Genomic DNA, 15,116 nt, shown 5'->3' with positions numbered 1-15,116 from the left:
TTAGAGATGATTCAGTGATCTTCATTCTGCAGACTGCAATGTTGCACTATCAGCTACAAGCACCCAGTGTAAAAGATCCCTTTCCATCTCAGAGAGAGAGAGTCAGCACTTTTGCAAACTCAGGGGAATAGGTTTAAACTAACTTTTTAAAAACTCAGCCGACTGCTTTGTATGGTGTCTTTGATGGTCCATTCACTGGATTTGAACCCAAGATGGACTGATGATAAAGTTATCCATGCCTGTGCTGGGGAACAGGTGCTATTTGCAATTCCTGGGGAAAGAACCCTAATTTGGCTCCTCACTTTTAAAACATTTTTCTATCAGACTTAGCCATCACTGACAAAGCCAGCATTTGTCACCAGTCCTTGTTTGTTCAACTGCTAGTACCATTTCAGTGGGTAATTACGCATTTACCACATTGCTGTGGTCACATGTGGGCCAGACGGGGTAAAGATTGCAGATTTCCTTCCCTGAAGCTCATTAATGATCCAGATTGGTTTTCACAACAATTTGTGCCAATTGGTACCATCACTATGACTGACTACTCCAACTTTCAATTTCAGTTTCCATTTAAATTCATAATAAAATTTGAATTCTACGAGAGGTTACAGTGGGATTTGAACACATGTCCCCCAGAGCATTATTCTGATGCTCTGGATTAATAACTCAGACACGTTACCACACACTATTACCTCCTTGAAATGGGTATAGAAACCTGGCACAGAGGGAACAAACCACACCGGCAAAGACCAGGCAGGAAGACACCAAGGGACAATCAAACTGGTGCCGTACCAGGAATGATCTCTGGCAAACATTATCTGTGTAAACTCCAAACAACAGAGGAGCGGAAATAATTAGATTCACAGCAACTTCACAATCAGAAGCAGATGACCTACAGCAACAGGAGCGGGTTATTGAAACCATCATCCTCGTGCTAGCTCTTTGAGTAATGTAGAAGCATCTAAGGAGGCACTAGACAAACCTAATTTTCTATTCAACCAGTTCAGGGATATTATCACCTCTGGAGCAAGTGGAACTTGAATCCAGACCTCCTGGTAAACCCATTGAGATGGGGGAAAGATTCAGATGATAAAAGTTGGGAGGTGGTTTAAGTGGAGCACCAACAAGGACTGCTGGGCCAAATGGCCTGTTCCTGTGCTGTACATTCTACGCACTTGAAATCAGTTGAACAATTGTGACTCTAACCCTTCCGTCTTTCATGTTGAGGTACATGCCCAACGGGATAGGAACATTCATGGATGGTAATGTCCAGAATTTCTCCTCCTTATGCAATAGAAAGGCCCCCAGCAGGTTAACCTACCTCGCTTACTGTAGCCTTCAGCACAACCGGTGGGAACTGGATTATCTTTGAACCTGAAAGCGGGGCAAAGGAAGAGGGAAAAGAAAAAATAAAATTGATGAATAGGTTGAGACTCAATTCTCATCTCTACTGGAGCTGAGCAAAATGGTTCAAGCAGATCAAATCAAACATAACCCACTGGTGATGTTTAACATCTGTCCGAAGCCATCTAAATAAGGCATAAATAGTTAATTTGAACTGTGCTTAGGAGCTGAGGCAGAAAGGATTATACAAGAATAGATATTTTACTGGAGCATAGTTGACCAGACTGCATTCAAGATGACAAAAGGTCTTTAAAGGATCATCGTACCTTCCTACAACCACTCCCCAGTTGTAGCATTATGTACTCTCTACAAGATGCACTGCAAAAATTCACCAAAGATTCTTAGAGAGCATCTTCCAAACCCACAACCACTTCCATCTCAAAGGACAAGGGCAGTAGATACATGGGTACACCACCCCTCCACTCCACTCACTATCCTGACTTGGAAATATATCGCCGTTCCTTCAGTGTTGCTGGGTCAAAACCCTGGAATTCCCTCCCTAAGGGCATTGTGGGTCAACCCACAGCAGGGGGACTGCAGCAGTTCAAGGAGACAACTCACCCCCACCTTCTCAAGGGACAACTAGGGACGGGCAATAAATGCTAGCAACATCCCATACTGGAAGAATTATTTGAAGGACACAGACAGGACCAGATCATTGAGCCCAACAGTTGTTCACATAATCTTCCAGTCTCTTCCCTTGCTTGTTTATCTAGCCTCTCCTTAAAGGCAAGGATAATTAAAAAACAACAACAGCTCAGGTAGTAGGAGAAAGTGAGGACTGCAGATGCTGGAGACCAGAGTTGAAAAATGTGGTGCTGGAAAAACACAGCAGGCCAGGCAGCATCCGAGGAGCAGGAGAATCGACATTTCGGGCATAAGCCCTTCTTCAAGAATCAGGGATTCCTGTTCTGTGTCAGCCTTAAAACTGATTTTAGAATCCACAGTTTCAGAAAACACTGAATTTCCAAAAATATTCTAAAAAAGAGGTAATTTCCAAAATTAAAACCAATCATATTTGCAACCATTAGCCAAAATAAAATCACAATTATCACACTATAAAGCGAGGGACTTGAAAACAAATGACCAGATACACAATACAGCAGTTTGACAAGAGGGATTATAACAACAGCTGATACTCAGCGTGTGAACAAATTGTCTCGAGAATATGAGTGGTGTGAAAATGAATGCTGGGGCTCTAATTAGAAAAGCGAGGGGGGTGAAAAACAGCTTGGCAGTGCCCGACTCTCTCGATAAACACGTACATGGATTCAGTCTTCTCTGCATCCCACTCGCGTCTCCACTGTCCCATGGCATTCCGATGACGCTCAAGCCTTTCCTGGTCAATCTGCTCCCGCTCCTTCTTCCAGCGCACATACTCCGCTCTCTCACGACCAGTCATCGACATCGTCATGTCGACAGAACCCTTGGAGCCTGACCGTCTGCCCTGGGGGAACATACATCAGCTGGATTGGTTTGGCCTTTATTCTTTCAATGAGATATGGGTGCCACTGGTATCTGTTCCCCACTGGTAGCTGTTGCCCACCGGTATCTGTTCCCAAATGGTTGCCCATCTGTTCCCCACCGGTATCTGTTCCCCGTTGCCCATCTGTTCCCCACCGGTATCTGTTCCCAAATGGTTGCCCATCTGTTCCCCACCGGTATCTGTTCCCCGTTGCCCATCTGTTCCCCACCGGTACCCGTTGCCCACCTGTTCCCCACTGGTACCTGTTGCCCATCTGTAATTGTCCCTTGAACCGAATGGCCTGCTTGGCCATTTCAGAGGGCAATTAAGGTCAGCCACATTGCTGTGGCTCTGGAACCCCATGAGGGCAAGAGCAGCTAATGAATGGTAGATTTCCCTCCCTAAAAAGGACATTAGTGAACTAGATGGACTTTCCGACAAAGCTTTGACAGCACCTTCCAAACCCACAAGCACCTCCATCTAGAAGGACAAGGGCAGCAGATACATGGGAACACCACCCCCTGGGGGTTCTCCTCCGAGCCACTCACCATCCCGCCTGGAAACATATCACTGATCCTTCGGTATTGAGACCATAGAAATAGGGACAGGCGTAGGCCATTCAGCCCCTTGAGCCTGCTCCGCCATTCAATAGGATCAAGGGTGAGCCAATATTCCTCACATCCATTTACCTGCCCTTTCCCTGTTACTCTTGATTCCCCGACTGATCGAGAATCTCTCTGTCTCAGCCTTAAATATACACACAAGGAGTTCCAAAGACTCTCAAACCCTCAGTGAAGAAATTCCTCCTCAATCTCAGTCTGAAATTGGTGACCCTTTACCCGGAGACTATGCCCCTTGGACCCAGACACTTCCAAGAGGGAAGCATCCGTTCAGCATTTACCCTGTCTAGCCCCTTAAAAATCTGATATGTTTCGCCAGAGTAAAGTCCTGGAATTCCCTCCCTAACAGCACTGCAGCTGTCCCTAAATCTTAGTCAAAAATCATAGAATTACAACTGTTAAAAGAATTGCGGCTTTGCCAGCACATGGACTGCAGAAGTTCACCACCGCCTTTGCCAGAACAGCTGGTCGAGAGATAAAGTCTGACCCAGCCAGTGACGCCCACAGCCCATGAACAAGTAAGAAGTTTTTCTTTGAAAACGGACAATGCTTGTCAGGTCACCATTGCTGAGAACAGTCTTACATTCCAGCTTTTTACCAGTTGGATTGACATTCGATTAGCTGCTGTGGTGGGATTTGAAACCATGACCCCCCCAAAACCTGAGCTGGACCCCCCAAAACCTGAGCTGGCTAATGCAGTGACATGTAGCACCAACGCACATTCTTCCCATAGAGAACCACAATAGTGGAGGGGGGAGCGGGGAAGCAGAGATCACTCTGACTGCACGGTTAGATCACAGGTTCTCAGAAGGAAGGGGACAGTTATACAGCACGGAAACAGACCCTTCGGTCCAACTAGTCCATGCTGACCAAATTTCCCAAAGTAACCTAGTCCCACTTGTCTGCATTTGGCCCATATCCCTGTACACCCTTTGTATTCATGTACCTGTCCAAAAGTCTTTTAAATGTTGTAACTGTGCCTGCATCTATCACTTCCTCTGGCAGTTCATTCCACACATGAACCACCTTCTGTATGAAAACATAGCCCCTTAAATTTAAACAGGGGCCTTTCTCCTCTTCCCTTAAAAATATGCCCCCTTGGTTTGAAATCACACACCCTAGGGAAAAGACCTTCACTATTCCCCTCATGATTTTATAAACCTCTATAAAAGGTCATCCCTCAACCTCCTGTGCTCCAGGGAAACAAAGTCCCAGTCTACGTGGCTTCTCCCTCTAACTAGAGCCCTCTATTCCCAGTAACATCCTGGTAAATCTTTTCTGAACACTCTACAGTTTAATGATGTCTTTCCTGTAGGAGGGTGACCAGAACTGTACACAGTACTCCAAAACTCACTGTTTCACTTCCCCATCAGGAAGTGTAGCCCTCATGGAGACCAGCAGCAGGAATAGGCCATTCGGCCCCTCAAGTCTGCTCCGCCATTCAGTACGACTATTGCTAATCCTCCGTCTCAATACCACATTCCAGCTTTATCCCAGTTTCCCTTGCTGCCTTTAACGTCACTGTAATCAGGGACATATTTGCTGGCTGCTTCTGCTTGAGTGACAAGATGAAGGAGAGTTTCCCAGCGCTGCCTATACTGGCCTACCTGCCATTCCTTGTCCCCGCGATCCAATCCGGTCTTCACCTTGTCAAAGTCAGGACCCCCCCAATTCCGGACATGCCGACGGCTGCCATCTTTACGGTCACAGTCAGGGAGGGATCCCAAACGCCGCGGGTCATCCAGAAAGTTCCGCACCGGGTTTTTCTCACCAGATCCGTCCTTGAAAGATGAACCAGGGTCCCTCTTTTAGATTAAAACGCCATAATGTTATAAAAACCACGGCAAACCTCACCTTATCCAACATCGGTATAAGAAAACTTAATTTGCCAACCACAATTCAGTGGCAGTGGAATCAGTTCTAATGGTGCATAGCAAAATCTGGATTGATATTCCCAGGGAAGGGACTGAGAAAGGGGAAGGGGAAATAAATTCAAAAACTCTTGATTTGCTTATGAATAGATGCATTGCAGCAAATCCCCAAAGGGTCCTAAGACAGCACCTTCCAAACCCATCCCTCGACTATCCAAAGGATAATGGATACAGGGGAACACCACCTGCAAGCTCCACTCTGAGTGACTTGCTATCCTAACTTGGCAATGTATCGCTGTTCATTGTGCAGTTAAAACGGCACCTGTCCTTAGATACCTTGGGGACACCAAAGGTGAGCTACGTGGTCAAGTTTAGACTAGACTGGTTAAAGGAAAGACAAAATATCCATTCCTTAAGGTTAGTCATGGACTGCTTTCATTGTGTTGTCCTCCATCCCCAAACTTATTCAGGTCAAAACCAGTCTGACTCTTCAGTTTAGTTCAGCACTCCCACAGCACATGCATAAGCACATACTGAGTCCCAACCCTGCCAACCAGCAGAGGCTGGGAGGAAGTGAGGACTGCAGATCAGAGTCAAAAAGTGTGGTGCTGGAGCAGGAGAATCAACGTTTCGGGCATAAGCTCTTCATCAGGAATCGATTCTCCTGCTCCCTGACCTGCTGTGCTTTTCAGCAACACACTCTCTATTCAGCAGAGGCTATTAACTAAAGAGCTCATCCACATGAAGGACAACTCCTTAAACACAGCTGGTATTTGTTAGTAAAGAGTTGAGGTTTTCTCCCAGGAGATGGCTCATGAATACACAGGATGCCAGCAACCTAGGACAGCAGGTGTATTAACAAGTCAGAGGAGAGACAGTGCTCTGCTCCACAGTCATGTCTCACCCGGCTAATCAAAGCTGCCTGACATAGACTCAAAGCATTAACTCTTTGTTGGAGTAGAGTTTCACCAGCTCATCAATACTGTACTGACTAGCCTCTGTGAGCCAAAACCAAAAAAGACCCCCCAAACTCTTTTTAACCAAAATCAGGTTAGGCCATTCAGCCCCTAGACACCTTCCTATCAATTAGACACAAGGTGTCTCACAGACCCACTTAGCCACCCAAGTTTGCTATCACTCACTAATAAAATAAAAATCTCCCTGTTGACAGTTGCAGTTAACCCCAAAATCCCTTCAGGGAGCAGGGGGAAAGATTCGCTAAACTTCTACTTCCCTTCAGTGAAAGATTAATCCACAACACCACACTGAGCTGACTTTTAAAGGCGATACCTCAACGGCTGGACAGAGGAAGCAGTTTCTTTGTATCAATGCCATTGTTTGTTATTTTATCATTTTGGACACCTTCAACCTTCAAAGCTCAAGGCAGTATAGAATTCCTACAGCACGAAAGCAGGTCATTCGGCCCATTGAGTCCACACTGACCCTCTGAAGAGCATCCCACCCAAACACCAACCCACCCCCCCCCACCCTAGCCTGTGCAGGTTAGATGGATTGGCCATGCTAAATTGCCCCGTAGTGTCCAGGGATGTGCAGATTAGGTGGATTAGCCATGGGAAATGCAGAGATAGGGTAGGGGGATAATTCTGGATGGGAATTGCTTCAGAGAGTTCGATGTGGACTTGTTGGGTTGAATAGCCTGCTTCCACACCGCAGAGAATTTATGATTCTATGACCAATTTAAACTAGCTTGCACTAGGAATGAGGGGCCAAATGGCCTCTTGTGCTGATTGAACCTTGCGTTGGATTTCCACCCATCACTTCAGACTCTCCTTCATTCTTTGTTTAATCTACAAGAACGTCATTTGTTTCACCACTAGGAAGTGTCTTTGGTTGTAAATCCTATCAGATTGCTTGGAGCAGCAGTTAGAGGCAATGAGGAATTTACAAGAGCCAGTGGTTTGATGGATGGCAGTTATAGAAAGGGAGATGGGTTAACTCAAGGGGTGGGCAGGTAGTACAGGAGTCTCCTGTGGCTATCCCCATTTCAAACAAGTACACTGTTTTAGAAAATGCAGGGGGTGAACATAGAAGAATACAGCGCAGTACAGGCCCTTTGGCCCTCGATGTTGCACCGATCCAAGCCCACCTAACCTACACTAGCCCACTATCCTCCATATGCCTATCCAATGCCCGCTTAAATGCCCATAAAGAGGGAAAATACACCACTGCTACTGGCAGGGCATTCCATGAACTCACGACTCACTGAGTAAAGAACCTACCCCTAACATCTGTCCTATACCTACCACCCCTTAATTTAAAGCTATGCCGCCTCGTAATAGCTGACTCCATACGTGGAAAAAGGTTCTCACGGTCAACCCTATCTAAACCCCTAATCATCTTGTACACCTCTATCAAGTCACCCCTAAAACCTTCTTTTCTCCAATGAAAACAACCCCAAGTGCCTCAGCCTTTCCTCATACGATGGACTCTCAGAGGAATGCAGCACAATCAGCCTAGTTTCTGGTATCAAGACTGGTTCTAAATGTAATGATGAGGGGAACATTGAGTTCCAAATGACCAATTGTGTTAGGGGATTCTCTAATCTGAGGCACAGACAGATATTTCTGTGGCCAACAGCAAAAAATCAGAATGGCGCGTTGCCTCCCTGGTGCCAGGATCAAGGATGGCTCAGAGAGGGTGCAGAACATTCTCAAGGGGGAGAGGGACCAGCAGGAGGTCATTGTTCACATTGGAACTAACAACATAAGAAGGGAAAAGGATGAGATTCTGAAGAGAGATTACAGAGAGTTAGGCAGGAATTTAAAAAGGAGATCCTCGAGAGTAGTAATATTTGGATTACTAACGGTGTTAAGAGCTATAGAGCAGATGAATGTGTGGCTGAGGAGCTGGCACGGGGAGATGGATTCACATTTTTGGATCATTGGAAACTTTTCTGGGGTAAAAGTGACCAGTACAAGGAGGACAGATTGCACCTGAATTGGAAGGGGACTAATATACTGGCAGGGAGATTTGCTAGAGCTGCTCAGGATGATTTAAACTAGGAAGGCTTTTTTTTTGATGGGGGGGGGGGTTTAGTGGAGACCCAGGAAGATAGTGAGGAAAGAGATCAATCTAAGACTGGTACAGTTGGCAAAAGGAGTGAGTCAAGGCAGGCAGGGACAAAGCAGAGAACAAGGTAGGACTGAAAAATTTAACTGCATTTATTTCAATGCAAGTTGCCTAACAGGGAAGGCAGATGAACTCAGGGCATGGTTAGGAACAAGGGACTGGGATATCAAAGCAATTACTGAAACATGGCTCAGGGATGGGCAGGACTGGCAGTTTAATGTTCCAGGTTACAAATGCTACAGGAAGGTCAGAAAGGGAGGGGGGTTCAAGAGAGGGCGGGAGTGGCTTTTTTGATAAGGGTTAGCATTATTGCTGTACTTAGGGAGGATATTCCTGGGAATACACTCAGGGAAGCTATTTAGGTGGAACTGAGAAATAAGAAAGGGATGACCACCTTATTGGGATTGTTTTATAGATCCCCTAATAGTCGGAGGGAAATTGAGAAACAAATTTGTATGGAGATCTCAGTTATCTGTAAGAATAATCGAGTGGTTATGGTAGGGGATTTTAACTTTCCAAACATAGATTGGGACTGCCATAGTGTTAAGGGTTTAGATGGAGAGCAATTTGTTAAGTGTGTACAAGAAAACTTTCTGATTCAGTATGTGGATGTACCTACTAGAGAAGGTGCAAAACTTGACCTACTCTTGGGAAATAAGGCAGGGCAGGTGACTGAGGTGTCAGTGGGGCCAGCGACCATAATTCTATTAGTTTGAAAATAGTGATGGAAAAGATAGACCAGATCTAAAAATTAAAGTTTAAATTGGAGGAAGGCAAAGTTTGACAGTACTAGACAAGAACTTTCAAAAGCTGATTGGGCGCAGATGTTCACAGGTAAAGGGACGGCTGGAAAATGGGAAGCCTTCAGAAATTGGATAACAAGAGTCCAGAGACTATATATTCCTGTCAGGGTGAAAGGAAAGGCTGGTAGGTGTAGGGAATGCTGGATGACTCGAGAAATTGAGGACTCGGTTAAGGAAAAGAAGGAAGCATATGTCAGGTATGGACAGGAGAAATCGAGTGAATCCTTAGAAGAGTGCAAAGGCAGTAGGAGTATACCTAACAGAGAAATCAAGAGGGCAAAAATGGGACATGAGGGACCTAAGGGGCAACGTTTTCAAACAAAGGGTGGTGTGTGTATGGGATGAGCTGCCAGCAGAAGGGGTGGAGGCTGGTACAATTACAACATTTAAAAGGCATCTGGCTGGGTATATAAATGGGAAGGGTTTACAGGGATATGGACCAAGTGCTAGGAAATGGGGCAGATTAGGTTAGGATATCTGGTCAGCATGAAGGGTGTGTTTCTGTGCTATACAGCTCTGATTCCATGACTCTATACCTGAAAGAGTTTATAAAACAAACTTTAGTTACTCGTTTTGGAAAGGCTTGAACAAGCAGGAGCCTCAGCACATCCCTCCAGAATTCTGGCCTCTAGACACAACCCAAATGGAAACTGGAAGATTAAGTGACAAACTCACTCTCGTTAACTCACCATCTGGCTCCTTTCGTATTCGGCGATCTTCTCCATTTCTTCGTTCATTTTCTCAATGTTCTGTCTTCGCTTTTCTTCCCATTCCTGTAAAAGGAAAGAGACCACCTTGACATCTCGGCTAATTCCACCTCCTCACACTCTGCCTCACAACCTCACACCCCAGAGGTACCATCCTCCATCGCTACCATAGCGAGAGTTACAATGTTTTTTTGTTCACCCATCCACGGGAGTTGGCCATCATCGGCTAGGCCAACGTTTATTACCTATAAGCAAGAAGCTTGCATTCCAAGGGCTGATAAGAGTCAACCACATTGTTGTGGGTCTGGAGTCACGCGCAGGACAGTCTGGGTAAGGACAACAGATTTCCCTCCAAACAAATGAACCAGATGGTTTTACAACAACGTAGCTTTTCATAACAAATGGTATTGATTCTAAATTTCACCATCTATCACAGTGGGATTTGAACTCCTGTCAGATAACCTATGTTGCCAGTCAGGTGACCATTCAGCTTCTGCCTGTGTCCCAAAGAACAAAAAAAAAAGCAACAAACCCGAACAACGAAACTGTTAAGGTCTGGTAGAGGTTGGATTGCAACTAGTTCTGATGCCCTGACCCAGAGAAGCTGCTAAAACCCAAACATTGTGCAAATGACCTCACTGAGAGGTGCAGGCTCGATAGCAACAAGGATCAGTTAGACACACTCATCAGCAAACAACAGGACCACATCCAAACCAAGGCACACACTGAACACACACACACCAGGCGTTTTGTCCCTCCAGATAAAAAGCAGCTTCAGCAAAGGCAGTATCCTAGCACCTCCCAATCCTTCTTCCCCCGCCCGCCGTGACTCCCACCTTGGCGTTTGAAGGTTTGTGAAGGGGGGGGATGGGGTTACCTGTGGGATGGGGGTGGGCAGGAGCCTGTGACAGCAAGACAAGAGTGGGTGAAGGAGCTGTGAAAGTTGGGGGTGGGTGGGTTGATCTGTTAAATCCACAGAGGATTTAAGTAACAAGCACCTTCCTTTCCACCTGGGTTTGCAGGTCAGGAATCAGGCCACAAGGGAGGCAACACATACTCCTCATAAATAGGTCGAGGTTTTAGAGGGGGCCACGCTGCTGTTAGTACCGCTGCCTCAGAACTGCAGCCTGAAAGATTTGATTTGTGACCCACAGTCTGGGTTATCCTGTCCTCTCTTTCCAGATGCAATGTAGTTTGAGCAATTTAAATGCTCCAATTCCAACACTGAAGGAAACAGCAAGTCCTAAGAGCTCCAACAAGGAATTTTAAACAGAAAAGGGATGAGAGTTAAAGCAGAACATGCTGAAAAAAAATCCATGATATGGAGGAGCTGGTTGGACTGGTTTGAACAAAAGTTAAAAGTCAGACACAACACCAGGTTATAGCCCAACAAATTTCTTAAACATGATGGACTATAACGTGCTGTGTGATTTTTAACTTTGGAGAAAAATTAACAGGGGATAACAGAACTAGAGGACAGAGTTCTCACTCTGAAGCTGTTGACTTCAATATGGAGTCCTAGAGGCTGTTAAACGCCTACACAGAAAAGGAGATGGGTGTTTGAACTTCAATGGAACCTTCCAGCATGTCCATCTTTCCGAATGAGAGAGATACTGGACTCAACAAGTGTGGTTCTCTCTCCACAAATGCCGCCAGACCTGCTTAATTTCTCCAGCACTGTTTTCTTTTTCATTTCAGGTTTCCAGCAGGACTTTGCTTTTCTTTTAGGGAGGAATGTGTGAACCATCGCCACAAATGCGTCACGAAGCCCTTTCCCAGTGCCAATCAACAAAAGGTGCACTTTCACTCTTGTTATTTCGGAACGGATTTTCCCCTCCCAAATCTTTGGGAGGTCCCAGTTCACTGCAAAAAGTAACAAATTAATCTCCAACGAATTCTTACCTTCCTTCGCAAGACAGCAATGTTAAGACATGTCAGGTATCAGTTTCGGTCAAGATTTTGCAACAGATTCAAAACCAGAAACCTTTTCTACTGAAAGAGAGAGGGACTGTACCCAAGGGAATAACAGGCACAAGATGTATTGCAGGAGACAACAGTTGCTGTATGAGGTAAGATCTGGAACCTAGCTGGTTTTAAATGGTTTCCTGATCACTGATAGATGTCACTCAGGCCTCTGACAATCATAAACACAATCTTACATCTGTGTCCATCCTGTCTTGAGGTGCAGTGGCATTGTCCCTGCCTCTAGACCAGCAAGTAAGGGTTCAAGTGTCACCTGCGCTGGAAGTGTGCCACAACATCTTTGATCAAAGTAACTACCCCTGGATCTGCGGGAGTCAGAGGAACAGAACGAAAGTTCTTGGCAAAAGAACCAGTGGTTTATAATAATCAGGAACGCACTGCCTGAGAGTAACTTAAGGATATCATGTTAACGATAAGGTAAAGTTACTGTAGCCTTAGCAGAGCAGAGGGCTGCTCAGTCATTAAAGAGCAGAGAGATGGACAAATGGTGGCGGTTTAACTTGGGGGTCACCACGCCTCAAGCGAAGGGAGAGGTTGAGATGAACAGTCCCTCAGGGTAGTGTCAGCTGACACGGGGATTGAACCCACGCTGCTGTCATCACTCTGGCATCTCCGTCAACTGACTGGCTAACCCCTGTAACTGATCATGGCCTAACAATCGATTGTCAGTCAGGGATTGTTTAACTCTATGGGCTAGTTTACTTAAAACAGTAAAACACATCACAGGTTCAGAAGCATATAACACACCAACTGATTTCTGTGTGCGCTTGCAAACCCTCAAAATGACTAACTTCATTGATTTCAGATAATTTGCAAAAGAAAGGAGCGTGACATGAGAAAAATAAGCTTTTTCACGCTGAGTAGTTAGGTTGTAGGACACACTGCCTGGAAATGTGGTGGGGGCAGGTTCAATTGAGGCATTTAAGAGGAGAATTAGATGGTTATTTAATATGCAAGGCACATGGGACTAAAAGCAAGAGACCGGCACTAGGTAATGATGCTAATTTGTGAAACCAGTACAAGCATGATGACCCGAATGGCCTCCTTCGGTTTGTGTAACATATGCATCTTAACTTGTGATGGGTTTTACTGTTTTAAATGCACTAGCCCACAGGGATAAACAATCCCTGACCAATAACTGATTATCCTTAACATGGGTTAGTTAGCTCAGTTGGCAGAATGGCTGCTGTGTGATGGCAACAACGTGGGTTCAATTCCCGCGTCGGTTGATGTCACTGTGTCTCCTTCCCAACCTCTCCCCTCACCTGAGGTGCGGTGACCCACAGGTTAAATCACCACCATTTGTCCATTTCTCTCACCCTACTGACTGGTAAGACTATAGCAACTTCACCTTATTGTTAAAATGAGACCGCATTGAAAGTTACTCTCAGGCAGTGTGTCCCTGATTATTATAACCCACTGGTTCTTTTCCCAAGAATATTAATTCTGTTCTCCTAATGGGCCAAATGGCCTCCTTCTGTGTTATAAGGCTTCAGTGAACTTGTCTCCAGGGTCTCAACATTACATGCAAAGCACATATAGCACTTCCAAAAGGTGAACTCTCTTAACAGCAAGGTTAACAGCAAAGGGAACTGCTAAAACACTGAACAGAGAAAACACATGCAGGGTTCTGGAGAAAGAGCCAGGGAGTGGTACTAATTGAACCGCACTTTCAAAGTGGCAGCACAAACATGATGGGCTTAATTGCTTCCTCCTGTGCCCTATCATTCTGTCTTTCGCAAACAATTGGCCAAAATTTATGATTCTGTGTAAGAACATTTAAAAAAAAAAAGAGGGTTTGTGAACAGAAATAAATGAGTTGCAGGGTTCATTATCATGTATAATTCAAGATAATAGAATGAGAGAATTGTGACAGAGCAGATGGAGGCCATTCAGCCCATCTTGCCTGCACCATAGAGTCAGAGATATACAGCACAGAAACAGACCCTTCGGTCCAACTCGTCCATGCCGACCAAATATCCCAACCCAATCTAGTCCCACCTGCCAGCACCCAGCCCATATCCCACCAAACCCTTCCTATTCATATACCCATCTAGATGCCTTGTAAATGTTGCGATCATACCAGCCTCCACCACTTCCTCTGGCAGCTCATTCCACACACGTACCCTGCGTGAAAAAGTTGCCCCTTAGGTTTCTTTCATATCTTTCCCCTCTTACCCTAAACCTATGCCCTCTAGTTCTGGACTCCCCCACCCCAGGGAAGAGACTTTGTCTATTTACCCCATCCATGCCCCTCATGACTTTATAAACCTCTATAAGGTCACCCCTCAGCCTCCGGTGCTCCAGGGAAAACAGCCCCAGCCTATTCAACCTTTCCCTAAAGCTCAAATAATCAAGCACCATTACTTCGTGCCCATCCCTGCTGTCTCCCCTTATGCGGAGTTTTGAACCGGATTTGTAATCGCGAGCAGTGCCTGCCAACCCCATTCCACTGTCTCGTGAAATGCAGTTCGAGAAGATGGTTAACTTGATATTGTCTCTGCAGACACAGATCATGGAGGGACTTTCCTACAGTAAAGATGTTGAATCGCTATCACTCCTTCGTCAGAACATAGGATTAAGGAAGTCAGGGGAGTCCGCATGCTGATCAGGAATGCCAGCATGGAGCAGTTGGCGCGAGCAGTTTAAGAGCAAGGAGGTGTTGCTGAAACTGTCTATAAAGTTGGTTTGTCCCCAGCTTGAGTATTGTGTGCAGTTATGGAATTCACATGATAAGAGGGATGTGAAAGCACTGGAGAGGGTAGAGAGGAGATTTACCAGGATGTTGCCTTGGGCTGGGGGTGGGAATCAGTTATGGGAGATTGGACAGGCTGGAGTTGTCTTCCTTGGAGAGAGGAGATTGAGAAGAGACAGGATTGAGATGTAGAAAATTGTAGGTAAAGTAGACAGGAAGAAAGGCTTCACCTTGATGGAGGGTTCAATGCCCAGGGGTGGGAGGGAGGGCATCAATTTAAGGTAAGCATCAGGAGGTTTTGGTGGGATGTGAGGAAAAATATCCAGCCAGAGGCTGGTGGGGATCTGCCTGTGAGGGTGGGAGAGGCACGAACCCTCATGACATTGTAGAAATATCTAGGTATACACGTGCGATGCCAAGGGTATGGGCCAAGTGCTGGAAAATGGGAGTAGAACAGCAAGGTGGCTGCTTTTGACTG

At 45.7% G+C, this 15,116-nt stretch overlaps 1 protein-coding gene across 5 annotated transcripts in view; it reads right to left on the bottom strand.

The window, feature by feature from the left end:
• The window catches only part of ccdc9 (coiled-coil domain containing 9), a 45,592-nt gene that overhangs the window by 16,950 nt on the left and 13,526 nt on the right, over positions 1 to 15,116 (bottom strand). For 3 of the 5 annotated variants that reach the window (XM_087983860.1, XM_087983862.1, XM_087983861.1), the window contains exons 6-9: positions 9,943 to 10,026; positions 5,097 to 5,270; positions 2,670 to 2,851; positions 1,322 to 1,374 (exon numbers count right to left, since the gene is read on the bottom strand). In XM_087983860.1, the coding sequence (XP_087839986.1) occupies positions 1,322 to 1,374; positions 2,670 to 2,851; positions 5,097 to 5,270; positions 9,943 to 10,026 (493 nt within the window). Of the gene's footprint in view, positions 1 to 1,321; positions 1,375 to 2,669; positions 2,852 to 5,096; positions 5,295 to 9,942; positions 10,027 to 15,116 lie in introns of all 5 variants that reach the window. The other 2 variants (XM_043680736.2, XM_043680741.2) reach the window with 1 other exon arrangement.

This window comes from Chiloscyllium plagiosum, unplaced genomic scaffold (genome assembly GCF_037043375.1).
Source record: "Chiloscyllium plagiosum isolate Xiang-an unplaced genomic scaffold, Cpla_swu_hap1 HiC_scaffold_47, whole genome shotgun sequence".
Lineage (NCBI taxonomy): Eukaryota > Metazoa > Chordata > Chondrichthyes > Orectolobiformes > Hemiscylliidae > Chiloscyllium > Chiloscyllium plagiosum.
Note: the sequence above shows the minus strand (reverse complement) of the source record. Positions and strands in the feature narration are given on the sequence as shown.